General features: G+C 44.8%; 8 protein-coding genes across 8 annotated transcripts; 3 read left to right on the top strand and 5 right to left on the bottom strand.

The window, feature by feature from the left end:
• Positions 1–3: 3 nt before the first annotated feature.
• BDV38DRAFT_250037 (putative DUF814 domain protein) lies at positions 4–1,295 on the bottom strand. The gene is made up of 4 exons (XM_032054916.1): positions 1,133–1,295; positions 1,033–1,072; positions 775–902; positions 4–701 (listed from the first exon to the last, which is right to left on the bottom strand). The coding sequence occupies exons 1-4, from the start codon at positions 1,203–1,205 to the stop codon at positions 301–303; spliced, it is 642 nt and encodes a 213-aa protein (XP_031912207.1). The 5' UTR covers positions 1,206–1,295; the 3' UTR covers positions 4–300.
• A 2,381-nt stretch (positions 1,296–3,676) lies between these two features.
• BDV38DRAFT_284147 (uncharacterized protein) lies at positions 3,677–4,018 on the top strand (the record flags this gene model as incomplete). The annotated part of the gene is made up of 1 exon (XM_032060204.1): positions 3,677–4,018. The coding sequence occupies one exon, from the start codon at positions 3,677–3,679 to the stop codon at positions 4,016–4,018; it is 342 nt and encodes a 113-aa protein (XP_031912206.1).
• Positions 4,019–6,571: 2,553 nt separating this feature from the next.
• Positions 6,572–8,898, bottom strand: BDV38DRAFT_284146 (glycerol-3-phosphate dehydrogenase GUT2; the record flags this gene model as incomplete). The annotated part of the gene is made up of 4 exons (XM_032060203.1): positions 6,572–6,675; positions 6,734–8,062; positions 8,133–8,392; positions 8,459–8,898. The coding sequence occupies 4 exons, from the start codon at positions 8,896–8,898 to the stop codon at positions 6,572–6,574; spliced, it is 2,133 nt and encodes a 710-aa protein (XP_031912205.1).
• Positions 8,899–10,646: 1,748 nt separating this feature from the next.
• BDV38DRAFT_115234 (cytochrome P450) lies at positions 10,647–13,157 on the top strand. Its single transcript, XM_032051029.1, has 4 exons — positions 10,647–11,444; positions 11,504–12,261; positions 12,317–12,435; positions 12,519–13,157. The coding sequence occupies exons 1-4, from the start codon at positions 11,076–11,078 to the stop codon at positions 12,848–12,850; spliced, it is 1,578 nt and encodes a 525-aa protein (XP_031912204.1). The 5' UTR covers positions 10,647–11,075; the 3' UTR covers positions 12,851–13,157.
• A 3,372-nt stretch (positions 13,158–16,529) lies between these two features.
• BDV38DRAFT_114912 (DASH complex subunit DAD2) lies at positions 16,530–17,503 on the bottom strand. The gene is made up of 3 exons (XM_032051026.1): positions 17,097–17,503; positions 16,899–16,958; positions 16,530–16,804 (listed from the first exon to the last, which is right to left on the bottom strand). The coding sequence occupies exons 1-3, from the start codon at positions 17,338–17,340 to the stop codon at positions 16,671–16,673; spliced, it is 438 nt and encodes a 145-aa protein (XP_031912203.1). The 5' UTR covers positions 17,341–17,503; the 3' UTR covers positions 16,530–16,670.
• A 241-nt stretch (positions 17,504–17,744) lies between these two features.
• BDV38DRAFT_272209 (shugoshin family protein) lies at positions 17,745–20,101 on the top strand (the record flags this gene model as incomplete). Its single annotated transcript, XM_032057446.1, has 4 exons — positions 17,745–17,793; positions 17,868–18,303; positions 18,362–18,885; positions 18,939–20,101. 4 exons carry the CDS (start codon positions 17,745–17,747, stop codon positions 20,099–20,101), a joined length of 2,172 nt encoding a protein of 723 aa, XP_031912202.1.
• Positions 20,102–20,286: 185 nt separating this feature from the next.
• On the bottom strand, positions 20,287–21,784 carry BDV38DRAFT_115044 (PPP1R11/YPI1 family protein). Its single transcript, XM_032051028.1, has 3 exons — positions 21,504–21,784; positions 20,866–21,269; positions 20,287–20,768 (listed from the first exon to the last, which is right to left on the bottom strand). Exons 2-3 carry the CDS (start codon positions 21,089–21,091, stop codon positions 20,473–20,475), a joined length of 522 nt encoding a protein of 173 aa, XP_031912201.1. The 5' UTR covers positions 21,092–21,269; positions 21,504–21,784; the 3' UTR covers positions 20,287–20,472.
• On the bottom strand, positions 21,458–26,202 carry BDV38DRAFT_114940 (exportin CRM1). Its single transcript, XM_032051027.1, has 11 exons — positions 25,658–26,202; positions 25,504–25,533; positions 25,362–25,434; positions 25,238–25,309; positions 24,467–25,179; positions 23,619–24,390; positions 23,098–23,568; positions 22,805–23,034; positions 22,351–22,729; positions 22,123–22,294; positions 21,458–22,064 (listed from the first exon to the last, which is right to left on the bottom strand). Exons 1-11 carry the CDS (start codon positions 25,721–25,723, stop codon positions 21,824–21,826), a joined length of 3,219 nt encoding a protein of 1,072 aa, XP_031912200.1. The 5' UTR covers positions 25,724–26,202; the 3' UTR covers positions 21,458–21,823.
• Between the last annotated feature and the right edge of the window lie 327 nt (positions 26,203–26,529).

Raw genomic sequence — 26,529 nt, 5'->3', positions numbered from 1 at the left:
TTCCAAGACCAAAGGTTAAAGAAACAGAACATGAAAAACTTACCATAAAGGATATTATTGAACCAGTTATAGCCAACAGGATCGCTAATAAATCAAAAAGGATATATACAACTAAAAGCAGAAAAATAAAATAAAATAAGCAGAGTTTGCTTTGGCTTTCGATGAGAAGCCAGGTAGAACCGGTGATCAAAGTGAGAATACTCTCAGGCGTCCAGTACTATGCCTAAGCCGATATGGAAGTGGAAAGATTGGTTTGATAAATCCACAAGACGGTTTCCCACGGAAAGTGGATTTTTGTGATCACATGAAGTCATCAAGGAAGTCAGGATCCCGATCTTGATTGCTGCTTGCCTCGATGTTTTCCTCGCTCATCAGATCATCGTAGGCATGCTCTTTATGCCACTTCAACTGTTCCCTTTCCCTCTTTTCTTGTTTTTCTCTTGCTCGCAGCTCTTCTCTGGTCTTCCTTTCCTCTCTCTGCTTCTTTTTCAAAGACTCCTCTTTCTCTGCCATGAGATCAGGAAATTTTTCCACGCGGGTTTTATTAAGCCGGTTGACTATAACATTTTCCCTTTCTCGTACGAAAACTTTGCGCACCAACTTGGGATTGTGAAACGAGACTTGGCCAGTAGCCATAGACCCATCTTTCATCAAGTTCGACCATGGTGTATAGATGACCGTGATGTTGTCTTTTTTATTCCCTGGCCCGTAAGTTAGCTGACTACGTATTGGTAGCAGCACAATGCATGAATTATGAATAGAAAGATAGTTCACCCTCAATAGAATTCGCCTTTGTAAGCTGTGCGCAGTCTTCCAGAAGGGGTTGTGGGATATTGTCCCATGATTCGCCATCACGGAGACGGAGATAGACATGTGCACTGGACAGGTTATCAACATGAAACTGGTCACAAAGTTAGGCCGCGTTCAGGGGGCTTTTCTGTGTAGATGTGATGATAACGAACCCTGTATCACCAAGACCAGCGACTGTTAGCACACACGGCCACAAAGAGGGTCGAAATACTGTGATATTACCAAACATCCTTCTCTAAACCATATTTTATAAGATTCTCATCTAGTTCAATTATTGTCAGACTTGTGCCATTTCCTTGAGCTTGGAATATAGCGGTCATACTCTCAAATTTATCTTTCCCTACATAGATAAAAGCGGATGGCTCAACCACATTCGATGTAAAGTAGTATACCATACTGCTGCGATTATCTCTCCTAAGGGAACCTCAGTCAAGCGACAATAATCAAGAAATGTTCAGATTCAACTGTCAAATTGTGAATACCGGAGGGTGTATTGGAAAGTGGGGTGTAGATTTTCTTCTAGTTGATTTTGTGGGGAACCTCTTATGAATGTAGTTATACATATATAGATTAGTCATTTATTCTGGGTGTATTACGACTTTTGGTCGGGAACGCGTATCCATGTACTCCGTACTCTGTACAAGGTTATGCTTTGATGAAATAACACCCACGCGTGTATGTGCATGTGAGAGCTACTGGGCTCATGGGATTCTCTATATTATCCCTTAGTATAAAACACCCCCAATATATGTGTTAAAGTTCTATACAGCATCACAAATCTGAATTTTCTTAGGCAAATAGTCATTCTCGACTGAGAAAGAGAAAGAGAGGGATGTGTATATGTAGTATTATATTTACATAACCCACCATAGGTCATGAGCAAGCTTGGAAATTAGTCGTGATAGATCACGTTTTGTAGTTTATATAGTGGCTATAAGTTGTTTCCTAAATGTATATTTGTATGTGTATCATCAATGTGAAACGAGAGAGTAGCAAAGTAGGAGCAATCTTCCAGTGGGCCAGCTCAATTGCTAGGTAGGCAATTTTACCATGTCATATACCTAAAGGGGACCTCAGAATCGAGGACATTTGTAAATATCGAGCCATGTCTGTAGTAGTTTCAAGCTAGAACCCGAGTCCGACTGGCTTCAAGTTGCTGTCCCACTTGCAACTGAGTGCAGGAATTATATCTGCAAGCCTGCAGATCATAGGGCAAATAAACAGTTATCCTAAAAAGCAAACACCTTTTTGCCTATTTCCTTATAATTGCAGCGATATAAATAGGATAAAACGCTGCATATGTTGTTGTATACCGCAGTAATTACACAACACAGACATGTCAACAAGTAGTTATTTGTCATATTCTCATTCAATTAAGTCTGAAATGTTGGACTCAGGTAGACTACTTCGGAGCAGAGTGTCTGTTACCAAAATATGCTGCTATCAAATATTCTGGCATTGGTGGTCCCCCTTTCTTTTTTTTTTTTGGCCATTTAGACAGATGACTTACCCGTGTGTATGAGAAAAGTGGGGTCTAGGTGGATATTCCGTGACGCCTTGGTAGTCAGCGGAAGGCTGTTAAGTGACTCGCAGTGCCGTAGCACTCGCGCACACAAAAATACACAAAAATACACAAAAACACACACACACACACACACACACACACACACACACACACACACACAGAGAGAGAGAGAGAGAGAGAGAGAGAGAGAGAGAGAGAGAGAGGTTGGGGGGAGGCCAGATTCAAGCTCTTGCTGCCATATTCGACCACGCGTTACGTAGTTAACCTAAACAACCATTATCTTGATATAACTTGTTCTATTATAGAAAGGAGCAACTGTAAGTGCAAATATAGAGGAAGTGCAACTTCCTACTATTATTCGTTCCATGTAAGCCTCGGCTGTACTCAGGTTGTTGGTCACAGCTGAAGACCATAAATGCATAACTAATTAATTTGTAACCACTAGTCGAGAGACACCTTAGCAGACCATTGTGCTGCACTTAAAGTCCCGTTAAACCCTACTGTGGAGTCCGAATCAGATCCTTTCCCAACAAGAGAAGAAACCGTTACGCCAAGAAGTAAGTACTAGCACTATAACGGGTGAGCCCGTACAAAACCCCACCTACCACATGGCTCTTCGGAACTGGTCTCTCTCAGATAAAACCAGGTAAAAGTTAAACAGGAAGGGGGGGAATAAAAAGTGAGAAAGAGAGAGTATATATAGATATATATATATATATGTGTGTGTGTGTGTGTGTGTGTGTGTGTGTGTGTATGTGTGAGAGATGGGGGAATAAAGTAAGGCACTTTCACAACAAGCATTTATACTTGTAATCTACTCAGCATCTCCTTTTGCAAAATCTCGACAAAAGTGATCTTTGAATAGCCTTGGTATAGATGTATTTGCAAATATCCTACCATGACCCTGATATGATCTGTTTTGGCTTGAGATAGATAGGAAAGGAAGAGGGCTAACGACAAATTAAGAACAAATACAGGATAGATTAATTCACAACTATTCTCTGCAATGCCAGCAAAGTAGCTGTGTTCATCTTTGTCACTCGTAGGAAATGCGATCCACACCCTTGTGCTCCACCTAGTGTGTTAAATTGAAAAGGCTCGGGGCTTTCCAAAAAGTGAATTTTCTACCTTTCTTTTTTCTTTTTTCTTTTCTTTTTTTTGGGGGTTGGAGGGAGGGGCGGTTGATGGAAATATTTCCCCTTTGCCTCCCCCCCATGGTAGTTAGTATCTGGGCTGTTTCTGTGTCGATTTCTACTTATTTTATATTCTTTTATTATTTACATATTTATTTTGTTTTATTTTTTGCACTTTTTTTTTTTAAAAAAAAAAGAAACCTTTCCTATGAAACTCTTTACGGATAACAACACCAAACAGCCCATCACAAGAACTAAACTCCAAATGGCCAATTCCACTCCTCCTCCTGTAATGCGACCAAACGTCCTACGATCTTTGGAACGAGCCAGGAACTGTGAAGAGAATGATAACGACCGCGTCATCCTTGATAATGCCGTCACCGAGTTGTGGCGAAGGGTACAGAGCGAGCCGGACACTTACGTGTTTACCCCAGATGAATTCGCTCTCTTCAACTATTTTATCGCCCGTTTTCAGGGTTCGCTTGTCACTCGAGGAGCAGTGGCGCGGTTTTGGAACAATTATCGAGGAAATGACTCGGGTCTGGACTGAAGTGACATGTCAATACCTTCGGCACAGCTCCGGCTCAACTGCATGTGGAAGCTTAAAACAAGTCCATTTCGCAGAACAAAGCAGGTTGTTCTGTATATCAGGGTCAAGCAAAGATGCAGCCGTCAGAGTGGCATGATAGATTTTCTGTACCTTTTCCTTTTCCTATTCTGGTTGGAGGACCAATGATACCCGCGCCTGGTTACGATTTGACCGCGCATAGAGAGAGGCATGCGATTACTTTGGGAGTCATAAAAATAGCGGAGATCGACGTATTTTTTTAAGGGAATCGTTGCATCTTGAGTTCCCCGGATTGGACAGGTTCTGGCGGTACCTGTCGATTGCGCTTAAGGATAGGTTACGGATCTACCCCGTAAATCCGGTATGAATCGATTAATAGATAACCGAGCGGCTGAAAGGTTGATACCTAGCCATTTATTGCCTGCATCGGGGGTGGTTGAGCCATAATACCTTCCTCATCGCCCTTTTGCCGTTTGCTTTCATGGCTTGTCGTACTCTGACTTTCCCTCTTATTGCGACCCGCTGCCTCATTCAATCGACAAGCTCGCAACTCCAACCCAATGTCTAACTAGCTAAGCTACATATGGCGAAAACCAAATTTTTATACATTTGGTTTGAGTGAGATTCACCGCGTCTCGGCACCACATCCCCCTCTCTTTTTACACCACTAGTTTTCAACTATTCTAATAGCCATCGATACTTTACAGCCATGCTCCTCATCCTGGTTATCTCTAGTACGGAAAGGTATACATATGTGTACATTCGTCCAAAGTAGGATAAAAAATATGTTATATGTGGCACCTTGAACCATATGTTTCTTTTAAGAAAGAAATGCACTCGATTTGATTGTTAAAATAGACCGTTGGAAATGTCCCAGAGTGCAGGGGATTTTCTGGTACCAGTCGATCCCTATCCATACAAATATCAAAAGTCTACATGTAGCTCGAGGAGTAAGGTTTGTGTGGTTACGGGGATATGAGACAAGAATATGAAGGACCCTGTTAGGGTCTGTTGGAACATAGAAATACTCTCCATGTAACCCATTAAAGAAGGCATCTTTCTACACGGTCATACTTTGTTGGGGAAGTCACCAAACCTTTGATCTAATACACACTCTAAGTATCTGTATATAGTCATACAATCATGTAAGTATACACACAGAGTTCTTAATGGCACTGAAATCCATCCCCGTGATCTTATTTAACTAGTCTGTTTCCTAACGGAAACTAAGTGCGTAAAGCGTAGACAAAGGGCAAAGTAGCTTCCGGACATGTAAAATATGACCAAGTATACAAAATACAGACAGCAATACACGATACATCAGCCATTTAAATCTATTTACAGGGTTCCACCATACTACTATCTACTAAATATGATACTTTCATATACAGAGTACATAGTAAATACTCGGATTATCGACTAGTAGTCTGATCCCGAAGATATAGATTTTCCTCTTTCGTATTTTAATCCTTCAGTATTTTACTGCTTTAAAGGACCTTTGTCTTCAGGTACTGTGGCCCTAAGCTTAGAGACTATAGTATCCCTGGATATCTACTACTACTAGCTATTTTGAGCTGTATTCTTCCTTGTCATCGGATATGACTGTTATGACCTAATCAGAAGGTATCTCCTAGCGTGAGCTGCATTCCGTAGCTTTTTCAATTGACTGGGCTGTACGGAGACTTGGGGATTACCCAGTCTACCTTTCTGTTTCTGGACCTTAGACTAGAACTCAGTATTATGAATAAATGCACATACTATATACAACTACATACATAAATGCTACAGGTACGCTGGTGCCCTGTTTTGAGGTCCCTAGGGCATCTAGACGTTTACAATCCGTTCTTGGTGTTCAGTCAGCCAGACTATACTCTCGATCACGTACTCTTATATAAGTGTCTGATAGCGAGTCGATAGAGATACCCTAATAGCAGAAAAAACCTGTTCGGCTAAATCAGGGAGGATGGAATCTCAAAGATCAGGCCAAATAGAAAAAGAGAACGATTGATGTGGGGATCCTTGCTTCACTCAGTCTACTCGACGTTCTCGGCATATCAAACCACTCGTAGCAAAATCGCATCAGAGGTGTGAGGATGCGAGACAGAGGGTATATACCTCAGTCTTAGTGTCAGGATGGTATCCCAAATCAGCTATGCTGATGAAACTGGCCGGTGACAATTGATACGCTTGGACTGACCTTCGAGGCAACCCGAGAGTATAGAATACGGAAGAAAGGACGACAGAAAACTCGAGTATGCATGTGTAATGTCCCACGAGGACTTTCACTGTATTAGTGCTCATCAGCATATGGCTACCGAACGAAGAGCTTTAGAGAGAGCATGCGAAAACTCGGCTACTGTTTCGGGGTGTCTATCTCTCGGAGGATTGTTCTCCATGGTCAACCCATGGCGCGACGACTTGAAACGCTCATAGACAGATCTGAGATGCACATTAAACATAATCATTGTACATATTCTTCCATTATGACGGCCTTATTATACACTTATGCACACCCACTCTATATATCATGATATTCTATTTGTTTGCAACCGATTCTGAACTTATCAAGCGACTTGATGCTTCAGAAGCCACAGAAGTCTCGGGGTGGAGATCACTATTGAGCACATCTGCGGGGGGATCTAAGAGATTGGTTAGTATTATGAAACCCATTCCCTCGGGGGCATCTTCTTTACTTACCAGTCCTAGAGGACGCTTGGTGCTCCGCAGAATCCACCTGCTTCACTTTGCCCGCCTCGACCTGGGCCCTAGACAATCCAAGGAAGTTCTTGGGAAGCCCCATTGATGCAAGGAAGCCAACACTCTCTTTCCACTCGAGGTCTTTTCTTTTGTTATCCCAATTGAGTTCCTCGCTCATCAAATCAATGATACTGGGAAGGGCTTCAAGTGCTGCCTCAGCGTTGAGGAATGCCAATCGAGTTCTGCGAGCAATGACATCAACGGCAGTTTGAGCATATTCATGGCGAACAGCATAGCGAACCTCGCCATCGATAAAGGGGTATAACGTAGAAATACGTTGGCCGCGAACAGGAAAGCGGGCGTTCGTCGGTGAAGACAAAGCTGCTACCTGCCAAGCGCGATCACCATATGATTGTGTTAGATGCTGGGCCACATCAGTCTCAAGACCAAAATGTTGAATGAGGTTGATGAATAGCGTTTTAGAATAGCCGTGGGCTCCAATCAAGCGAACCTGGTGTGTCTGACAAGACCCGTCAAGAACGGCACCATCAGCCACCAAGCCGCTGCCTCCAACACCACTAATATCTGGAACCTGGGAGACATGCCGAGGCTTAAGATTGAAAACACCAATCGCCTCGTCTACAGCTTCTTCTGCCATTTGGCGGTAAGTCGTCCATTTCCCTCCCGCACATGTCAACAGCCCGGACGGAGAAACAGTAATAAGATGGTTGCGAACCAAAGCTTCGGAGCTCTTCACTTTAGGATCACGAACCAAAGGTCGAATACCAGACCATGCTGCCAGCACATCACTCCGCTCAACGTTGATATCAGGGGCTATGTAGCCACGGACTTCTGATAGAATCCAGTTGATGTCCTTTTCAGACGGCTCAGGTTGAGTCGTGATTTCGGTAGGTTGATCAGTAGTCCCAGCAATTGTGTTACCCTGCCATGGAAGGAAGAAGATAACACGGCCATCGGACGTGGATGGGTCAATGAGACCCATGTTCGAAGGACTATAATATCCAGGTAATATAACATGAACCCCAGAACTAGGTGCAACAATTTCTTTCACGTCAGGTTCGTCCATCTTCCTGATGGAGTCAGTGAAGGGACCGGTCGCATTGATAATGCCTTTGGCCCGTATAGTAAATTCTCCTTCCTCTTGTCCATTCTTTCCTGGTATGATATCTTTCACTCGTGCCCCGTTCAGCTTGCCCGAGGCATCTTTGGTGAGGCCAGTGACCTGCATGTGATTCACAACAGTGCTTCCATACAATGCAGCTGTCATCGCAAGAGACACGTTCATTCGAGAGTCGTTGTGAGCGCCATCTGTATATGCTATCAGTAATGCTAAAGTGTTGATAAATTCAACAAGCAGCGTTCCTAATGAAGAACATACCGTAGTAAACCATGGCACCAATCATATTATCTTTTCTCAACATAGGAAAGGCATCAATAGCCTTGCTTTTAGGCAGGAAATAGGAGCTCTCAATTCCCTCTGACCCAGCCAAGTAGTCATAAAACTTGGTACCAGCCCAGAAATAGGGAGCTTGCCACCACTTCTGAACGGGAACCATGATAGGAAGCCAGCTGGAGAGGTGAGGAGCAGTGTTCAAAAAGTATTTGCGCTCCCTTAAGGCTTCCTTGACAAGTTTGTACCTATGTGGGAAGTCAGTTTCCATCCTATAGCATGTCTCACTTTTTAAAATTATTCATAAAACTGACTGGTTGTAATCCAGTTCCCATACAGCCTTTTCCAGGTAGCGGACGCCGCCGTGGACCAGTTTCGTGCTCTTACTACTTGTCCCAGAACTGAAGTCGTCTCTTTCGACAACCGCCACCTTTAAACCTCGTGTCGCTGCGTCCAAGGCGATACCTGACCCAGTGGCGCCAGCACCGATAACAAGGAGGTCATACACATCTGAATCATCACCACTGGAACTGCGCTTCAAATCCTGAATCTGTTCCAGACGCGACTTAATTGAGGGAAAGCTCGGAGGAACAAGTTTTCCCTCGTGATAGCCAGGCGGTGGTACGGCAGGAGCTTCCGAGCCAGGGATGTTGCGGGGACGGTAGGAGATGTACAGAACACCAGCTCCTGCAGCCGCTGCAGCCGAAGTATAAAGCAAAGGTCGCAAGAGTCTGCGGGAATGACGAGCAGCCATTATGTCAAGGGATAAGCTATGTCAGAGGTCCGGCGAGATAGTTGAGGCCACGAGGTTTCCTAGTAAATCAACCCCAGAAGTGCAGGAAACAAGCGTTAACAGAAACTGTATACAGAGCACGTATTTGCGCAAACCTGTCTCTGTTCTTAACGTGAGTTAATGGTTTGACAAGGCTCGAAATACTGAGCGTGGAAGAAGTTTTTTCGACAATGACTTGGAAATGGTATTTACGTACCTAATACTGCTCGGGGAGACAAATGGTTGTCAAAACAGAGTGAGCAGGCAACGAAAGAATTGAAGAAGTAGGGGGTTGGAGTTCGAAGGAAAGGAAACAGGATGGATCGCTTGGAAAGGGAGTAGGATGGGAAGAGAAAGCCCAAATAACTAGAGTCGGAGACAGTGTGTAATTGGGGAATGCGCGGTCCCGAGATGACGGACCGGGTAACCTTCCAGTCTTTCTCGTCTTCGTCATGCGTCATGGGCATTTCCTTACAAGAATATCCGGGAATGGTTGGAGGCAGGACGGGGGCGGGTCCAGATGACGGCAACACGGCGCAAATCAGATTGTCCCACCAATGAAAAGCTCGGCAGCACCGGGGCCTGGGTGGAACTCACTAGTACATGATATAGGCGTCGTTCCCGAACTCCGTGCCTCCATGTGACCAGCAAAGTTTTGTGGCCATTACCATTCCTGTACTTAGTACACAACAGCTTCGGGCGGTCCAGGCCCTCGAGCCCAGAATGATCCCCAGCACATGACCCCTTGTTGCATAGACTCTGGTTAATAGAGATCGACTAGCGGCAGACTGGATATCACGCGATTATTGTCTGGGACAGTACTCCGTAAATGACAAACCCATTATCATACCTATTTACCAAGTATGTCGATAATTGGCAAGAAGCTTGATCCCCAGTACGGGACTAGTGGCGCGTGTTCTATATATAGTGAAAGTTGTGCTCGCGATCGGTATACATAGGACTCATATCGTATAAAAAGGAAAAATGACGAAGGAAGAAAGAGGTAAAATTCCATAATCTCCTGGACAAGGCTGGGGCCGGGCAGAGCATTACGTGGTAGTTACTAGGTAAGTAGTACTAGTATGCTGATTGGAAAGTTGATTTTGTTTGGCTTTATCGATTTCCAAGGCCGTGGCTACGGGAGATTTATCCACTTATCCAGCCAGACCCTGACAGTGGAGTATCTCCCAGGTATGTATCATTGTATACTCATTACTACTCATATGCACCAGTCACCGATAGTGTCCGCTGCAATGGTGTTATCGCCAATTATCTGTAAAGTATGGATACATTCACAATAGTATGGTATTGATATTGTCGAGGGTGAACATTGGGCAAAAAAAAAAAAAAAAAAAAAAAGGAAAAGGACCACAGGAAGAGATCGTCGCGATCACCTCCAGCGCATTCACTCTAGGGCCTATAAACTGCTAATGGCGGCAAGAACATCACTGCCCACATCATCATTTTCCATAGTCGGGTTTATACATACCTAGCAAAGCTCATAGAGGAAAGGATGTATGAACACATGCACTACAAAAATGGGCCTAGAACTCCCCTAGCATACCTCAGGCACCTAGTAGGAAACATTTCTAGATGCAGCCGACAGAATTTGGATTAGTGCAAATTTTCATACATGAAGTATACATTTGTGCAAAACTAGGCCATGTGGGTTCAATATGTGTCATTATTTTGGTCTCTAATGCTCATCACTATAGATCCAGATCGATGCCTATCTACTAGTCACATTGCACAGACCTGTGCTACAGCACAACATACATAGTCTCAGGAGGATATCAGGCCCCAATATTGACAACACAGATTAAGGTGTATGTTCACCGATTTTACGCACTTATATCTCTTATCCGGGAATTGGCTGTTGGCGGAAATGTTCCGGGTGCGGAATTCGCTCGGCTGTAGTAACAACAGATGCATCAATTCCGCGATGAATATCACATCGTTCTATGCTATACCCGAAATACTTCCTCTATGTAGAAAACGTGGGGTAGATTCGAGCTCATAGACCCTACTTACCTATGTCTAACAGAACGGAAAATTCCTCCTTTACGGCATGCGAGGACTTTCTACATTTAAGGCCTCATGGACGTGTGACATCTCCCCGACTAACTACGACAATAGAAGCAAAATTCAGATAGTCCAGCATGGCCATAGCAGCAACTCTGTCCTCCATACAGCAAAGCCTTATTCATACCCCTCTACAGTCAATATCTATAGCAGCCCTTTTCACCGCTTGCCTTTACGTCGTTGTCAATGAATTCATCCGTGCTTCCTCTCGTGTTCCAGGATTCAAGGGGCCTCGTGGTCTACCTTTAATTGGGAACATCGCCCAAATTCGCAAGAACGCCGCTGAACAGTATCGCATGTGGTCCAAGACCTACGGACCCGTTTATCAAATTCAGTTGGGGAATATTCCGGTAATTGTTGTGAACTCTGCCGTCTCTGCAAAGGCAATCTTTGGGCAGAATGCACAGGCCCTAAGTTCAAGGCCTGAGTTTTACACCTTCCATAAGGTATATTTGGCCCGATATCTATTTCTCACCATGTACAATATTGACAGATTTCATTACAGATCGTGTCCAACACTGCTGGCACAACCATCGGGACTTCCCCGTACAGTGATTCGCTGAAAAGACGTAGGAAGGGTGCCGCCTCAGCCCTTAATCGACCCTCTGTGGATTCCTATGTCTCGCATCTGGATGCAGAGTCCAAAGCATTCGTGGTGGAACTTCTTAAGTACGGAGAGGGTGGGAACGTACCGGTGGATCCCATGGCGATGATCCAACGCCTCAGTCTGAGTTTGGCTTTGACACTCAACTGGGGTGTGCGTGTGGTCTCACAGGAAGAGGACTTGTTCAACGAAATCACTCACGTGGAGGAGGAAATAAGCAAATTCAGGAGCACCACAAGCAACCTGCAAGATTATATACCTCTCTTGCGGCTGAACCCTTTCAATACTAACTCGAAGAAAGCCAAGGAGATGAGAGATCGTCGAGATAAATACCTTAATGGACTCAACCGTGATCTAGACGACCGTATGGAGAAAGGAACCCATAAACCCTGTATCCAAGCCAATGTCATCCTTGATCAGGAAGCGAAATTGAACTCAGAAGAACTTACCTCTATCAGCTTGACTATGCTTTCAGGAGGGCTTGATACGGTTACTACGCTTGTGGCTTGGAGTATCGGTCTCCTTGCCAAACGCCCAGACATTCAAGACAAAGCCGCAGAAGCGATTCTGAATATGTATGGCCCTAACCAACCAATGTGCGATGCTGCGGATGACCAGAAATGCGCATATGTTGCTGCGCTGGTAAGAGAGTGTCTAAGGTTCGTCATCCCTGGTAGCCCGAATTGAGTGGGTCAACTAAGAAACGCCGTATAGGTACTTTACGGTCCTTCGTCTGGCTCTCCCTCGGACATCGATCAGAGATATTACCTACGATGGCAGTACAATTCCTAAGGGAACGGTTTTCTTTCTAAATTCATGGGCTTGTAATATGGGTACGTAATATATCTTTATTCCTTTGACTTGACCTTTTATCATCTATTGAGGCCTCACCTAAATAACGCTACACCGTTTACAGATCCCGATACCTGGAGCGACCCTGAGGAGTTTAGGCCAGAGAGATGGCTTGAACAACCCGATGCACCTTTGTTCACCTACGGGCTAGGTTACCGCATGTGTGCAGGCTCACTCCTTGCTAACCGTGAACTATATTTAATCTTCATGCGCACCATTAACAGCTTCAGGATTGAACCATATGACGACATCGACTGGCACCCAGTCCATGGCAATTCAGATCCCACAAGCTTAGTGGCAATCCCGAAGAAGTATAAGGTCAGGTTTATTCCTAGGGACAATAAAGTGCTTGAGAATGTTCTTGCCTCGGCGTCCCCAATGAAGCATGTTATATGAGCGTGGTCTTTGCGGAACGGATGTTTTATGCTGATGTAGATCTTCCGTGGAGATGGAAAACAAGTTGCGTCTTTGTCCCTTTCCTCTCTTTTATTTTATATTCCGCCTGTTCATCCAATTTCGAGCATATTATAAACCATCATTGATATTTTACTGTGCGTAACAACAGAAGCAGTTCTGCTTTCCCCCTTTATTTCACATGATAATCAAAGGCACCAGTCCTATGTTATAATAATTGTTGAAGACTTGCAATCAGCCTTGTAATCCTTATTTAACAGCTATTGGATAATTATGTTTACATTGCGAAGATACGCTCGGCAACGAAAGATATGGAGAGGCTATTCCCAAAAGGTAAGGGAGCAAGGTAGCCTCTTTATTCAATACAGAAGTGTTATGCAGCTTCTGCAGACCATATCCTTTAACTAGTCTCGCTCCACAGTTATGTGTTTGTGATGTTTAGACAAAAAAGAAAACAAAGTGGCGCCCACACGCAAACCGCGTACACAAGGGAGATATATAGGAATGTAAGAATTATATTTTGTCTATCCGCCAATAAGGTCTCGAAATAAGTTCAGATGTGCAAATTCACGAGTATGGTAATCATCGTGAAGCCTTATGAAGCTATTCGTCTCTTCAAGTCGCGAACTTGGTCAAAGCAGCTTGCATAGTCACGCAATTGATTTTGAACTCGGTCTGAGATCGTAGGGTCTTGTGATAAGTTGCTTTTGAGTGTGTAAAGAGAAGTTTCAGAAGACGATGGCGAGATCATCCATGGTGATGTAGAGAAATTATTATATGATAAGATTGAGTCCCCAGTATGGCCCTGGACAGTACTAGCTCGAGAGGCTTCGGTTGCAATTTCTGTTGTAGTCCTCTGAGTCCATTGTGGATAGACCGGAGTACCAGTCACCACAGCCTCCTTCGTGAGATCTATCTCGGCCAGTCTACAGGATTGAGAACAGTAAGGTCCCCCCAATGTCTGTCTATCACAAACTAGACAAAAGTCAAGAGACCATCCCGTGGCCATTCTGGTCTATATGACCTTGAAGAATCGAGGTGACAAGCGATTATAGAATAGTCTGAGAAGGAGTGGTATCAAGTCACAATAGTTGGACACACAGGTATCAATCGAACGCCGATCTTGGAAGCGGAGGGGTAACAGTGGCCTTCAGGTGCGAAGGCAACGACGGGGGAAGGGTGGGGTTAAGACTATGCAGTCATCTTAAATCACTCAGACGCCGGTTTCATCTTGGGTCGTTGTTAGGCGTTGGTTGGTCCTATTGAGATTATGTAGGATGACTATGTATGTGTAATGAATAGGGATTAGTGGAAGGACGGCCTAGATTAAAGCAGAGGAATGAATGACAAAGCGTGGTGCTAACAACTGTGACAAGTAGAAGGATGAGCAAGAAAGGGCAGTTTAGCACGGAAGATCTTTGTAGCCATAATGCGCCATATAGTCTATTATTGTACAAGTTATTAGGTGCTTGATATTATCTACCGAGTCATACCCCTGTGGAGAAGGAGGGGTGAGCTAAAATTAATCAAAGCCCTAGTGGTACAGTTATTTATCTATGCCCAGTACAAGTACAGTACTGAGTACACAAGGTGCATGCTTAGGTAGCAAGGGAGAAGACCCCGGTCACAATAGATTGTAGATATATCCTTTTTTTTTTTTTTCTTAGGACTTCAACTTGATGTGTGTTAGGCAATCAAAGATCAAGGGAGGGGTTGTGGTTTCGTTTATACACAAGGTAATCAGGTCATAGCAGTGGGCAAATAATCCAGTGGTATCACTATTTCGTGAAAAAGAAACCCCTGAGCAGCTGTTCAATGAAAAAAAGTCTAATTTGACAGGATGCCCCACAAGATTGGATGAGCAAGATCACTGATTGGAGCGATATACCTACTAATTTGTAAGGTGGAGAAACACACCATCCTCTCCAGGTGTCCTCCATACTACTACAAATGACAACATTCATGATCACGCGTTCTGCATAAATTGGATTGGGGTTAATTGTGGGGAGTAGTTGACGGGTGATCATCTAGGGAGTACAGAGTATGGTGGGTAGATGCGACTAGCTGCCCCTAGACTGGGTATGGTCAAGAAAGTGGATGTAAACTACTCCGTAAGGCAGATTTAATAACTTATGTATCGTCCAAGTCACTTATTCATATGATAAGGTAGGTCATTTCAACTTAACTTAGGACATGTGAATTTTCAAAAATTCACCACTAACCTCTGATTGTAAAAGGCGGGCCAATGTCCTTCTTGCTCTTACCCGGGTCCCATTCGAAAATGTGTAGTGACATGGTGGTAAATGCAGCCACGTTAAAAGAGCAGATTAGATAAATAAATACATACTATTGCCACGCTGTGTTTGAGTTGTGGGGAATTCTACGTTGTGGCTTCAGTGATACTCGATCAGTCTGCCTCTTTTCCCTATACCATCAATACATAATATGATATATTACAATGGCACCAGTGTGTCAACAATACCTTTATCCATAAAGTTCAGCAACAAGCACCATACGAGGTGTGATGCTGCTGAAAATTATAAGATATAATGTTGCAGTTATACTCCGATGTAATGAGTAGTCTACACACTTAATATAGGGTAACTGTTCTGTTACAGTGTCAGCTTGTATCAGTGTTACACTGCCAGGCATTTATATATCTCCTGCATTTTCATCTGTGGCATATGATTATTCTCTCGACTATAGAATTGCACAGTCATGTGGCTGCAATTGTTACAATAGAGTTTGACCCCTGCACAGTGTACGGCAAGCCATCACAGCCGCTCCGCCATGATTCAAAACTAGGGTAACACAGGATAGCTTGAAACAAAGAACTTTCATTCTTCTTTCCCCAGGCTTCTATCTCCTTTGACTTGCCGGGGTTTAGGTGTGATTTATCATTCAATAAATTGTGCCTTAGATACAAAAAAAATATCTATTACATATATGATACACTGTCGGGATGACCTGACGGTCACTCGCTTGTTGGAAGGACACGCGAATCTTGTGTATCTGCCTCACTCAGGAGAACCCTGGGTGGGATGTAGCTTTAGTCATTCCTATTCCCTGCAGAAACACACGAATATACCCACAAAAGAGAAAGAAGGGAGGGCGATGGAGGGGGACTTGGAACAGAAGAAGCTTCCTCACTGACTCGGGAGGAAGAAACCAAAACACGAACAACCTTCACATAGTAAATTGAAGAATTCTTGGGATATGCTTGTATCAAAGAATTGTAGCTGAAGGCCCAGTACAATCTTTAACAACTAACAGTTTTGGGCGGTTTTCAAGGGTCACAAAATGAAACAATGTTGATTTGCTACTTTGATTAATTTTTCACTTCATAAGGCCCCAAATGTTCCCTAGTCTCCTTTACCAAAGCATAGACAGGTCAAAGGGAATGCATATCGAGCTTTCTCATATTAGACAGACAATGGTGTGCATGCCGGCTAAGTTACGCAAGAATTGCATACTCTGTCTTAGTGTATATGATCAGGTATATAGGAAGCAACTCGCTTAACCACAAAGCTGGCTAGTTGTCTATTTCAGCCAGAATGAAATACACAATGGTGCACCCGTCCATGCCGGTGTTCCAGAACAATAACAACAATTACAATGCGCATGTTGCATTCCTGTTGGTTGAGTCACACTATAGTGAGTCCGACACTGCATTGAAATTATATAGCGAGCGCTCGCTATCAGTTTCGTTTGGCCTTGTGTCAAGGCGTTCATCATTTTGAGCGGCGATGCTAGAAGATGTCTAACTCATAATGGCCACTGCTGGTTTAATAGAAGCCGTGCATTACTCTCCCGCCATTGCTGCTTGATCTGCTGGAATTCGGACTAGAGTCGCAGGCATGGGAGAATCACCTGTTTTATCATCCTTAGACAAGGGGTTTGGATTTTGCATTATCGGTCTTTGAACAGTTACAGCTTCTGCCGTTCAGGGAATCAAGGGGTCAGCAATGGCAACCGATGATACAGATTTTAGCGGTGCTAGCACAGGTGAAGAACAAGGTGGTGGGCTTACTGGAGGCCATGCTAATCGATCGCAGAACATTGTCCCAGTTAGCAAGAACGCATGCAACAGCTAGACTCGAGAAGAGAGCAAGCATTAGCATGAAGAGCGCGTAGTTGATCAATCCACTGAATATTATTCCCTTCGAGGAATCACAAGAGCTGCCTTTGATGCTAAAATAGCAGCATGTGCAAACCAAATTCAACGAACCTTCTGTGCCATCCTTAAGCGTCCCTATCTTCTCTTCTAAGACTTGCATTTGCATTGCTAGCGCACAGCTCATATCGCGAAGTTGCTTCAGATTATCTAGCTCGGCCTTCTTCGACGCAATCCGGGCTGTCAGGGCCGACGATTGCTGCTGGGGCGCAGCATGATGAGTACTTGGTTGGCGAAAAGACGAGCCTGTAGAAGACATTGACGGACGCATCGATGTAGGTCGCGACATGTAGGTCATTTCAACAAGGGGGTTCGAGTTAAGAACTGGTCGAACGAAACACCTGGAAGATATTTTCTTATCTTCCAAAGCGAATGATAACTGTAGATTGTCAGAGAGGTGAGGACTATGGAGTGTAATAAGTCGTAAAGTCCGTCTATGCCTGCCTAAACAGCCAACCCACTTTACCCGCTAATCCTAGTCGGGACAAATATCAACAACTTAGTAGCACTCTGTTTACATGCTCTTTCAAGTAACCCACCCACAGGGAAACTCTCCACCAACCACCTAACGACCAGAACGCGGTCTTCTTAATTCATCATAGTCCAATCTCATATCAAATATTCATCACGTTCCCCCGCAACTGGCCTGGTCAGCGAAGGGAAGGCAAGGCAGACAGTGCATTCTGCATCGGCTTATGAAGCATGGCTCGCTTAAACGAATCGACAACCTCGACGGAATCCGTTGAAATTTGTGAGTTATATGCATCACTCCTGGGCCACTAGTGCCCGGAAAGCCGCCGAATGTTAACCTCTTCAATACCCCAGTGAAACGGCGATTCGTGCGCCAGAATCGTGAAATTGCCCGAGTGAATTCAATACAGTCCCTTCGAATCCGCAGCCTCGAGTCCGAAGTTTCGCATCTCCTTTCAGAAAATGTTTCCCTCAGGGAGCGAGTCATCAACCTTAGCCAAGAAATAGAGAGATTCGAGGCGGCCAAGTTGTTTCAGGATGGAGTCAACAACATCAAGGCGAGACTTGACAATAAGTTGATGGAGCTAGGAGGCTTAGTGGCTGATTTGGGCGCATTGCCGCGCAGATTCAACAAGTCAGCCGGCGGGATAACAGAATTTGCATACCAGGAACGACCAGGCTTACATTCAAGACATAACATAGCTGATCTTGAAGCTTATCCCGTACCCGAGCAAGACGGTAGGCTTCCGGTTATCCTTGAAGACAAATATTATCCACGAAAGACATTAGAGTAAGTGGGGCATGACGTTTCTCACGGAGCAATAAGAGCTTATACTGAAAGTCAGCAGGCCGCAGGAAATGCAAGAAATGATGAACAACAATATGGACGTCGCGCCATCTTCAGGCCAAGAGGAACCTTCGGTATCCCAAATAGACAGCATGGCCGATGGTCCATCCTCGACATTGTTTGAAGGAGTTACTAATACCCAAGAATTTGACGGCTTCCCAAGTCCTAATGAGGTTCTTCTCCCCCCAACTCTTGAAACAAGAAAAAAGAGGAAGGCTGGGTCCGGCAAAATACGCGAAGATATCTACGACATGAGCCCCGGAGATTTTCCTGCACGAAGAGAGTCAAGTTTCTTGCTAAATCCAGGTTCGAAACGTAAATTCTCCGGTAGTGACGATGGTGATTTTGCACCAGCACTCCCAGATGAAGATGATTTCCAATTCACTCGACCTACCCAGTTGCCACAATTGACGCATGATCAATTACTACTGATACGCAGCGATCAGTCTCCAGTCAAGAGGCAGATCTCCCAGAAGGAAGGCTCTAAGAGTGATAGCCGACCTAAGCGGAAAGCTCTCGAGCCGAGTAAGTTACAATTAATCGCTCTTCTATGAACAGTGCAGCTAACTTAAATACAGAGAGCACAAACTTGTCTTCAATCGAACCGCAAGCTACTGGAGTCAGTGAACAAGATTGTAAGACCCCAGCAAGAATGAACAATGCGATCGACGAGAATGGACTGATAGCCCCAGCCCATTTGCAGGAGCATATACGTGGTCAAAAAATAGTCCCGAACGAGAGGTCACATTGCAATGGTTCGGATAAGACTAAGCAAGAAGAGGGTGGGAATGAGCATTTTCGAAATCACACTCACGTGTCTGAAGACACATCACGCTCATCTTCGCCACCTGATGAAGTATCTCGAGTACAACACAGCCTTGAGACATCGATGTCCCTACCTAATACTTCATCTCGACCCACGAGGCGCCAGAGATCTGTCGTAAGCTACGCAGAACCTAATCTAAGGGATAAGATGAGACGTCCTACGGATGAGTTCATAGCAGCAGTCGGAGGCGACCATCATCCAAGGAGGACATCCGGTTCTAGTTCTGTACGAACGACTTCAAACGATGAATTTGACGAGCGTAAAAGTGGCAAAATCAATGCAAGAAAAAAGCGAGACTCAGACATGGAAGGCAGAGACCCTAGCGCACTTCCGACGGCCTCTTCCGGCAACCTTCCTAGACAACCAGCGAACATGATGTCTCGGAAACAAAGGAAGGCTTCACTTGCAAGTAAAGAAGATGCACCACCTGTCAATGGTCCTACGAATGATATAAACGAAGCCCAGGCCTGTCGGATAGTTGGGGGCCGCGAGCTGAATGGGGTTTCAAGTGACCAACCTATGACCAGGGTACGAACGGGAAGCACAGGGAAGCACGGATCACCGACTGCAATGGGCCCTAGTGACATGCCGATGGAGCTATCCAAGAGTATACCTAGAGCAGCAGCAGTTACCAGCAGGCTGTCCCGACGGCACTCCTCAAACCCCAGATCGTCTGGGCGGGATCATCATTCCCCAGAACACGAGATGAGTGTTTCAGGTACCGAGAAAGAAAGTATGACAGGGTTTCGAGCTTGTTTAGGAGGGTCTAATGATGCATCAGTTGGGAATATCAGCGAACCGAGGGCATTCATGTATGCCACAGAAGCTCCTCCATCAGCCATGGGGCTAGCAATACATGCCAGGCAGGTAAGGCGCGTGCCACGCGCTGGCAGGAGAAAAAGTATGATATTGTGATCAGTTAATCATGTTCGGGGGCAATCTGCATCTACATTACCCCTGATCGAAGTTTGTTAGACTATTAGAAAGATACCCCCTTCCGTGTTTAGGCTACTTCCGTATGAATCCACATCCGTTAAGGAACTCAATGACCACTTGACTCCTTCACTACTAGTTGGGACAGAGCGCTACGAACAAGAACACTTGTCTCAGCCCCATCGCCTTTTCGTTGTCAACCAGCTGAGAAGACGGATCTCTTGGGAACGACTGTAATGGCTAACTCTACACAACGTATACTGACAAGATGCGAGAGCTGCTACACCAGTTAAATTTTGCTGAGTATTGCAAATTAGACCGACCCTTTGCCATAACCACGAAGGCTATATCCTTTAGCGCCCTTTTGTCGTCTTAGGCATCTTCTCGTACGCATTGGGACTTGGTCTCCTCCGCTTAAGCTTTCTGTTACCGTGATTTGGGCAACGTGTTAGCCGCCCTCTCTCCCTGTCATGTTCAGATTCTTGCTCATGGGAATGATTGTCGGTATTATGATGCACCGACGAACGGTCCAGGCTGTTCCTGGGATTATCTATCTCATTATCGCTATCGGGGTCAGATGAATTAGAATCTGACTCTGACTCTGAACTACTTTCACCGACAGGACGAGCTTTATGGTAGATGCAGCATACTACGCGTCGATACCGATTCACCGCGTCAGTTAGCCTTGGATGACAAGGAAAGCACGATGCAGAAGGTCACGCCGTTTGTAGTGTAGCAGTACTCACCTTTAGAGCTCCTTTTCCCCATACCTTCGTTATCTATCACATCCTCACTCCATCGTATATGCCGGTGCAAGCCTCTGCCCTCAGTGTTAGACTCGGCAGTTGGTTCGTTTTCTGCTCTTAGTCTGAGTGTGGCTGGAACTCGAACAGTTGCTGTATTGTTATGCTGTTGAGGCACCGATTCAACCTGGGATGTCCCACTTGGTGCTATTTGTCGGGATCTAGACATCGTGGGCAAAACTCATATGGTAGTAAAGAATATCAATGCGTAGGACAATTGCTTCAAGAAGAACTCCGATCGATAAGAGTCTAAGCCACTGCAGACTGATATGGCGCCGAGGTTAAGGCACTGTGCAAAGCTAGGCTAAACTTATTTAAAACTATCCCAACATCGTCGTTAAGACGTCCTTGATTGGCGGCTCACCGCCTACATTAGTTCATCTGTTCCAGATTGAAGATTGTCATAAGCAACAAAAAAAATAAAAGAGCCTTAGGGTTGATACATCGCATATGAACTTGAAGTTTGTGATGTGCAATTATATCTACTTCATAAAGACTCGCTGAACGAATACATGCAGCGAAGGATTTTACAAACAACTTGGAAGGGCAATTTCGTCGCAATGGCATAGGCAATCACTCACCATGAAAGCGGCTCGATAAGTGAGCTGCACCTAACCGGCTAGAGATCCAATATTGATTGCATATAACAGTCAGACACTAGAGAAGGAGTGAAGAAATACGGTGTAGGTTATCACCTATGGCCAAGAGATGAAGAAAAATGGGAAGATAATATAAAACGCATCAGATCTGGCAAAAAGGCCGGATTTTGACCTGTTCAAAGCCCGTAATAGGCCCAGCCGTCCAGCCGGTCTTCCCCTAACATAGCCATCGGCTTTCTCGAGTGCTCTGTGGCGCCGGTGGCTAGGAATGGGGCAACCTCACAACGCAATTCCCTGTCTAGTCATAGTTCATCCTCTTGGTCCATTTCTGACGGTTTCAGAAGGCCCCCAACTTTCATTGCACGATCTCGTTCTGCAGCCTTGGCATCTCGCAGTGCCTGCTCTCTCTCTTCTGCGTAGAGCTCTGCATTGTCCCCAGCGAATTCCTTCAGTGAGATCAAAAAGTCCCGCAAATGAGTCTTGAATTTATTGAAATCATCATTAAATGCAAACAGCCCTATGACAAATTGCTTGATCTGAATTCTGTGGCAAAGTCAGCAAATCTAAGTTTAATTTGCAAAGCCAGTGATATAGAACATACTCCTGTAGGTTCTTAAAGGCGTTTTGCAAAAGGTTCGCAACATATTCCTGGAGGAAATCCTTATTCGAAGTGCCTAGTGGTGCTTGTTCCGGGGAGTAAATAGGATCTTGCACCTTTCCAGCTTCAACGAAGTAGAACATACGCGACAAGAGCATCGCCTGAGACTTGAATCCTGTAACGTAGTTAGTAACACCTCACCTCTAGGCTCAGGTTGTTGTAGATACATACCGGCTTTATGGTCACTATCGGTGAGCACGAAGAAAACATCTTGCAGGATGGGAATGTAGAATTGGCGGAAGAAGATGTTCGAAGTTTGAGTATCTGTCTCGGCCATATTGTTCATAAGCTCAAGACACATTGTGAGACCAGTATTCTCGACCTCGCGATTGTCGTGTTTGCTGGCCCACATGCAAGAGTCGATTACGAATTTGAATTGCGTAGCGTCAAGTTTGAGCAGGGCTGGGAAACAATATAGATTGATCGCTTGGAGCAGCTTGAAAAATTGGACACGGTGCTCCGGGTATTCGTGAAAGTCTTTGTTGATCATTTCTAGAGTGCATTCGAACACACTCTCCATAATAAGCGGAACCTTGTCTTCCATCAAATTCTTGAAGTATGTCAGTTTGTTGTTGCACCCAAGTTACCCATAAGGGTCTAGAAAGCACGCCAGAGCCAAACATACATGTAGCTTATGGATGATAGTTGTCATGACATTCAGAACCTCTGCTTCGCGTGCATCAGGAACGTTACGATTATAGTCCACCAAGACGGCGTCGAGCAGAGGCGGGACCATATTTGCATTGACCATTTCTAAATCGTCCGCTTTCTGGACATAAGTGTCAATGAGTTTGAGAATTTCCTTTTTGATCGTTCTAAGGCCTCGGACTTTCGGCGTTTTTGTCGCAATTTCTCCTGTTAGACAAACAATTAGCGATGCTTCCGATAATAAAATGAGAGCAGTGTCATTCTTATTACCGTCAAGCCCAACAGCATCACTAATAAGCTGGCTAGAAGCTCGGTACATGTTTAGCATGTCATGGTAAATGCGTCCTAGTTGGGAGAAAAAGTAGGTGCCGATTGACGAACAGGCAGCGACGTTCGTTTTCATGATATTGCCAACGATCTTGATCGTCTCTCCATCTTGGAGGATCGACGGGTCTTGGTTTGCCTGGGCTATAATAGCGTCCCAGGCAGAATTAGGCAATGACATCAAATTCTCAATCAACCGGTCTTGGAGGCCCTTTTGACCCTGTGCAGAGATCATATAACCACATGCTTCGTAGAAAGTATGGACCTGCTGCGGCGAAAGGTCACAAGTAATTTTCCTCATGCTTCGAACAATTTCCTCAATGAACGGCTCGTTTTCGCCAGGCTGAAGGGCAACAAAATGACGTCTGCATTTATTGGCGATCTTTATAAAGGTGTCGCAAGCCATGTCCTGAACACCTATTGGAAGTTAGAATACCGGTTTCTAGTAAAGTGATTGAATAGCCGACCTTCATGTGTCTCATGCATAAACTCGAAAAGTTTGTTGACAACTGTCTTCAAAAACTTCCAGTGAGCCTTCAAAAAGCGTGGATACTGTCCCACAATGTACATGATGTTACTGGCCACAACAGCTTTGTTATCTTTTCCACGCTTCATTTCTGTGAGACCCAATAGGTCCTTGATAACGGTAACGAGAAAGCGCTTCTCAGTTTCTTCGTTCATGGCTCCGGAGATTGACCCAATAGCCCAGCAAAGGGTATTACAGTTGGCCCATGACCATTCAGACCCATCGACTTGTTTAGCCAATTTCTCGATCATGATATTCTCCGTATCAACAACGTCGAGATGTGTAAGGTAGACTAAGCACTCCCGGATTGTCTTGTAGAGCTGGATCGTATCACTCTCTTTGACGAACTCGCGGACGATTTCGCCTTCATCGTTCTCGACGATCAGGACCTCCTCTGGACGTACCATTTTCTCTATCATGACTGTACGCAGACTCGATAAAACTTCTTCATACTTGTGTTTGCGGAGTGGGTAATTGGCCAAGGTGCTCGGATGCGGCGCTCCACCGTTTGATAAGCCGCTGACACCCATGCTCACCAAAGGATTGATATCGGTGATTGGGAGTTGCTGCATCTCTTCATAAAGCTCTTGCACGAGTCGCGTCCAGTACTCTAGGCAGATCTTGAAAACTTCTCTGTCGTCAATTTGGCTAATGCGGATAAGGTAAAAGTGCGCATGAGTGAGATAGTCACGATTTGGTAATTTTTCAACAAGCTAAGTAATGGGGTAGGGGACAAGAAATATCAGCGGCTCTGTCAGCGTTTGGGAGCGGGGAATTTCTGAAACTTACATTGAGATGAGCGCTGAAGAAACTGGAAAGGAAAAGAGCGAGGTTGAGTACAAACTCTTGATCTCGCGAGTTGCTCTTGGCATATGTCTGTTTCAAGTCCATTGATAGTGGGATTATCTTGGAAACTATCGTCAATGTCTCTGTAAACATATGTACCAGCCTCTCATCGTAATTATACGGGTTACCGATCTGCAACCCGCCAATTTCCGTCAGACATTTGAGGGTCACATTGCGAAATTCGGGAACGTCCAAAAATCGTGTCAGAAGGGTGCTTATGATAGGTGTTTCAAAGATATATCCCAGAGGAATCCAATTCAAAAAGCGTAGAAGGGTCTCAAGGGTAGCTTTAATCAAGCTTGGTTGGTTTGCAGTATTAAGCACTTCAGAGCACAACTGGAAGATCGACGAGAATTCCTGTGTCATAGAAGTCTTCAAATTCCTCGCTTTTACGGATGTCATCTGGTCTTGAGAGAAGTCGAAGACTTCCTCCGATAGCAGGCGAAGGATTGCCATGTTGTTCTCACAAATGGAAAGGCTTGTGTGGCAGGACGAGATAATTTCGTTGATAAAAGTCGGCCAATTGTGAGGCCATTCCTGCTTCAAGATGGAAACGAGAACCAGATTTAGTTTGTTCAAGAACGCTCGCTCGCTCCTTAACTTTTCTTCCGAGCCAGAGTTTTCAATAATAAAATTAACGATAAAATTTCGGATACCTGTATTCGTCAGACAAACCCAGGCAGACCCGGATATGAAGTCCTATCATGGGATTACCTAGACATTGTTCCCTCGGTAAAACCTTCCATCGAGTCATGATTACATCGTCGAGAACTTGGAGAGCAAGATCTAACATCATCAGCACAATCCAAATCAACATGCTCGAGGGTCGATATCGCACATTTGGTCTGTGGATACGATGACTCCTGGAGAATATTCCCTACAATTAACCAGGCATCCGGATTTTGCTTAAACTAGCAATCCGAGATAGGTCAGATATTCCTTTTCCTGCGGTGTATATCAACGACTCCTTTTAGACTCACTTCTGTCAATGTCTGCTGGGCTTGCTTTTGCTGTAGTTTGCAATTATATCATCAGTGTTCTGCATCGTTGCACAGGGATCATAAGACAGATTAATAGAGAAAAATATAGGAAGCTACTGAAAGGGAAACGCAGGAATTCTTCGGGACAACACACCAGGTCTCCTTTGCCTTCGTAGAAGGCTTGGACTGTGTTGTCCAACTCCTGTATGGACACCGACATTCCGTTTACGAAGCTGGCGATACGGCCCTTTGCACAGCTTGTCGACGCGTCCCAGACACAGGCGCAGGTAAAGAGGAACCAAGTTAACTCAATATAGAATTTGCAGGTACTATGAAAGTACAGGGTAGAGCAAATGGGTGGAATGCTTGGCGGGGTCAAGAGCCTCTCTTGGAGGGGTTGGCCGGAAGTAAGCTCCTCAGAGCAAATTACTGTTTTGATGAGAGACAAAATGCCCAGGGGTGAAGTGGGGCTGTATGGCCCAGCTTGAGATGCAGGCGCGGGTTTGGAATATGGATAACCCAAGAAGGGGTAAACAAAAAAAAATCCGTGTAGACTCAACTCACTGGCGGTGTGAACGGTTGTTGCTCAAGTTATTGGAACTCTATCGGGTACGATGTAACTCGTTAGCAACTAATTACGTCCAAATAGGATTAGTCAGCCTCCCTTTTGGAAATGGCTGAGGATATGGAGCCAATGAAAATTAAAATTGATTTACGAAGGAGCTTCGAAGTGCTCTACGAGTCTATCTCAGGGTTCAATCTGGGTTTATCTAGGTCACAGCACTATACATAACCTATATAGAATCAAGAAAGCTAGGCTACGATTAAGAATAGGTACCTCTTATCATGTGCTCCTCAGAAAGCCGCGCCTTCATGTCAGCATCGTACAAGCAGTTCCGCTATTTATAACTAGGAGCGTTTAACAAATGATTACCGCCAGGATCTTGGATCTGTATAGAAAGGTAAACATAGCTAGGTAAAACAAATGAAAACATGATACAGTTTACCATCAGATCAATCCTACAA

This window comes from Aspergillus pseudotamarii (assembly GCF_009193445.1).
Source record: "Aspergillus pseudotamarii strain CBS 117625 unplaced genomic scaffold BDV38scaffold_36, whole genome shotgun sequence".
In the NCBI taxonomy this organism is placed as follows: Eukaryota; Fungi; Ascomycota; class Eurotiomycetes; order Eurotiales; family Aspergillaceae; genus Aspergillus; species Aspergillus pseudotamarii.
This window is presented reverse-complemented; position numbering and strand designations above follow the sequence as displayed.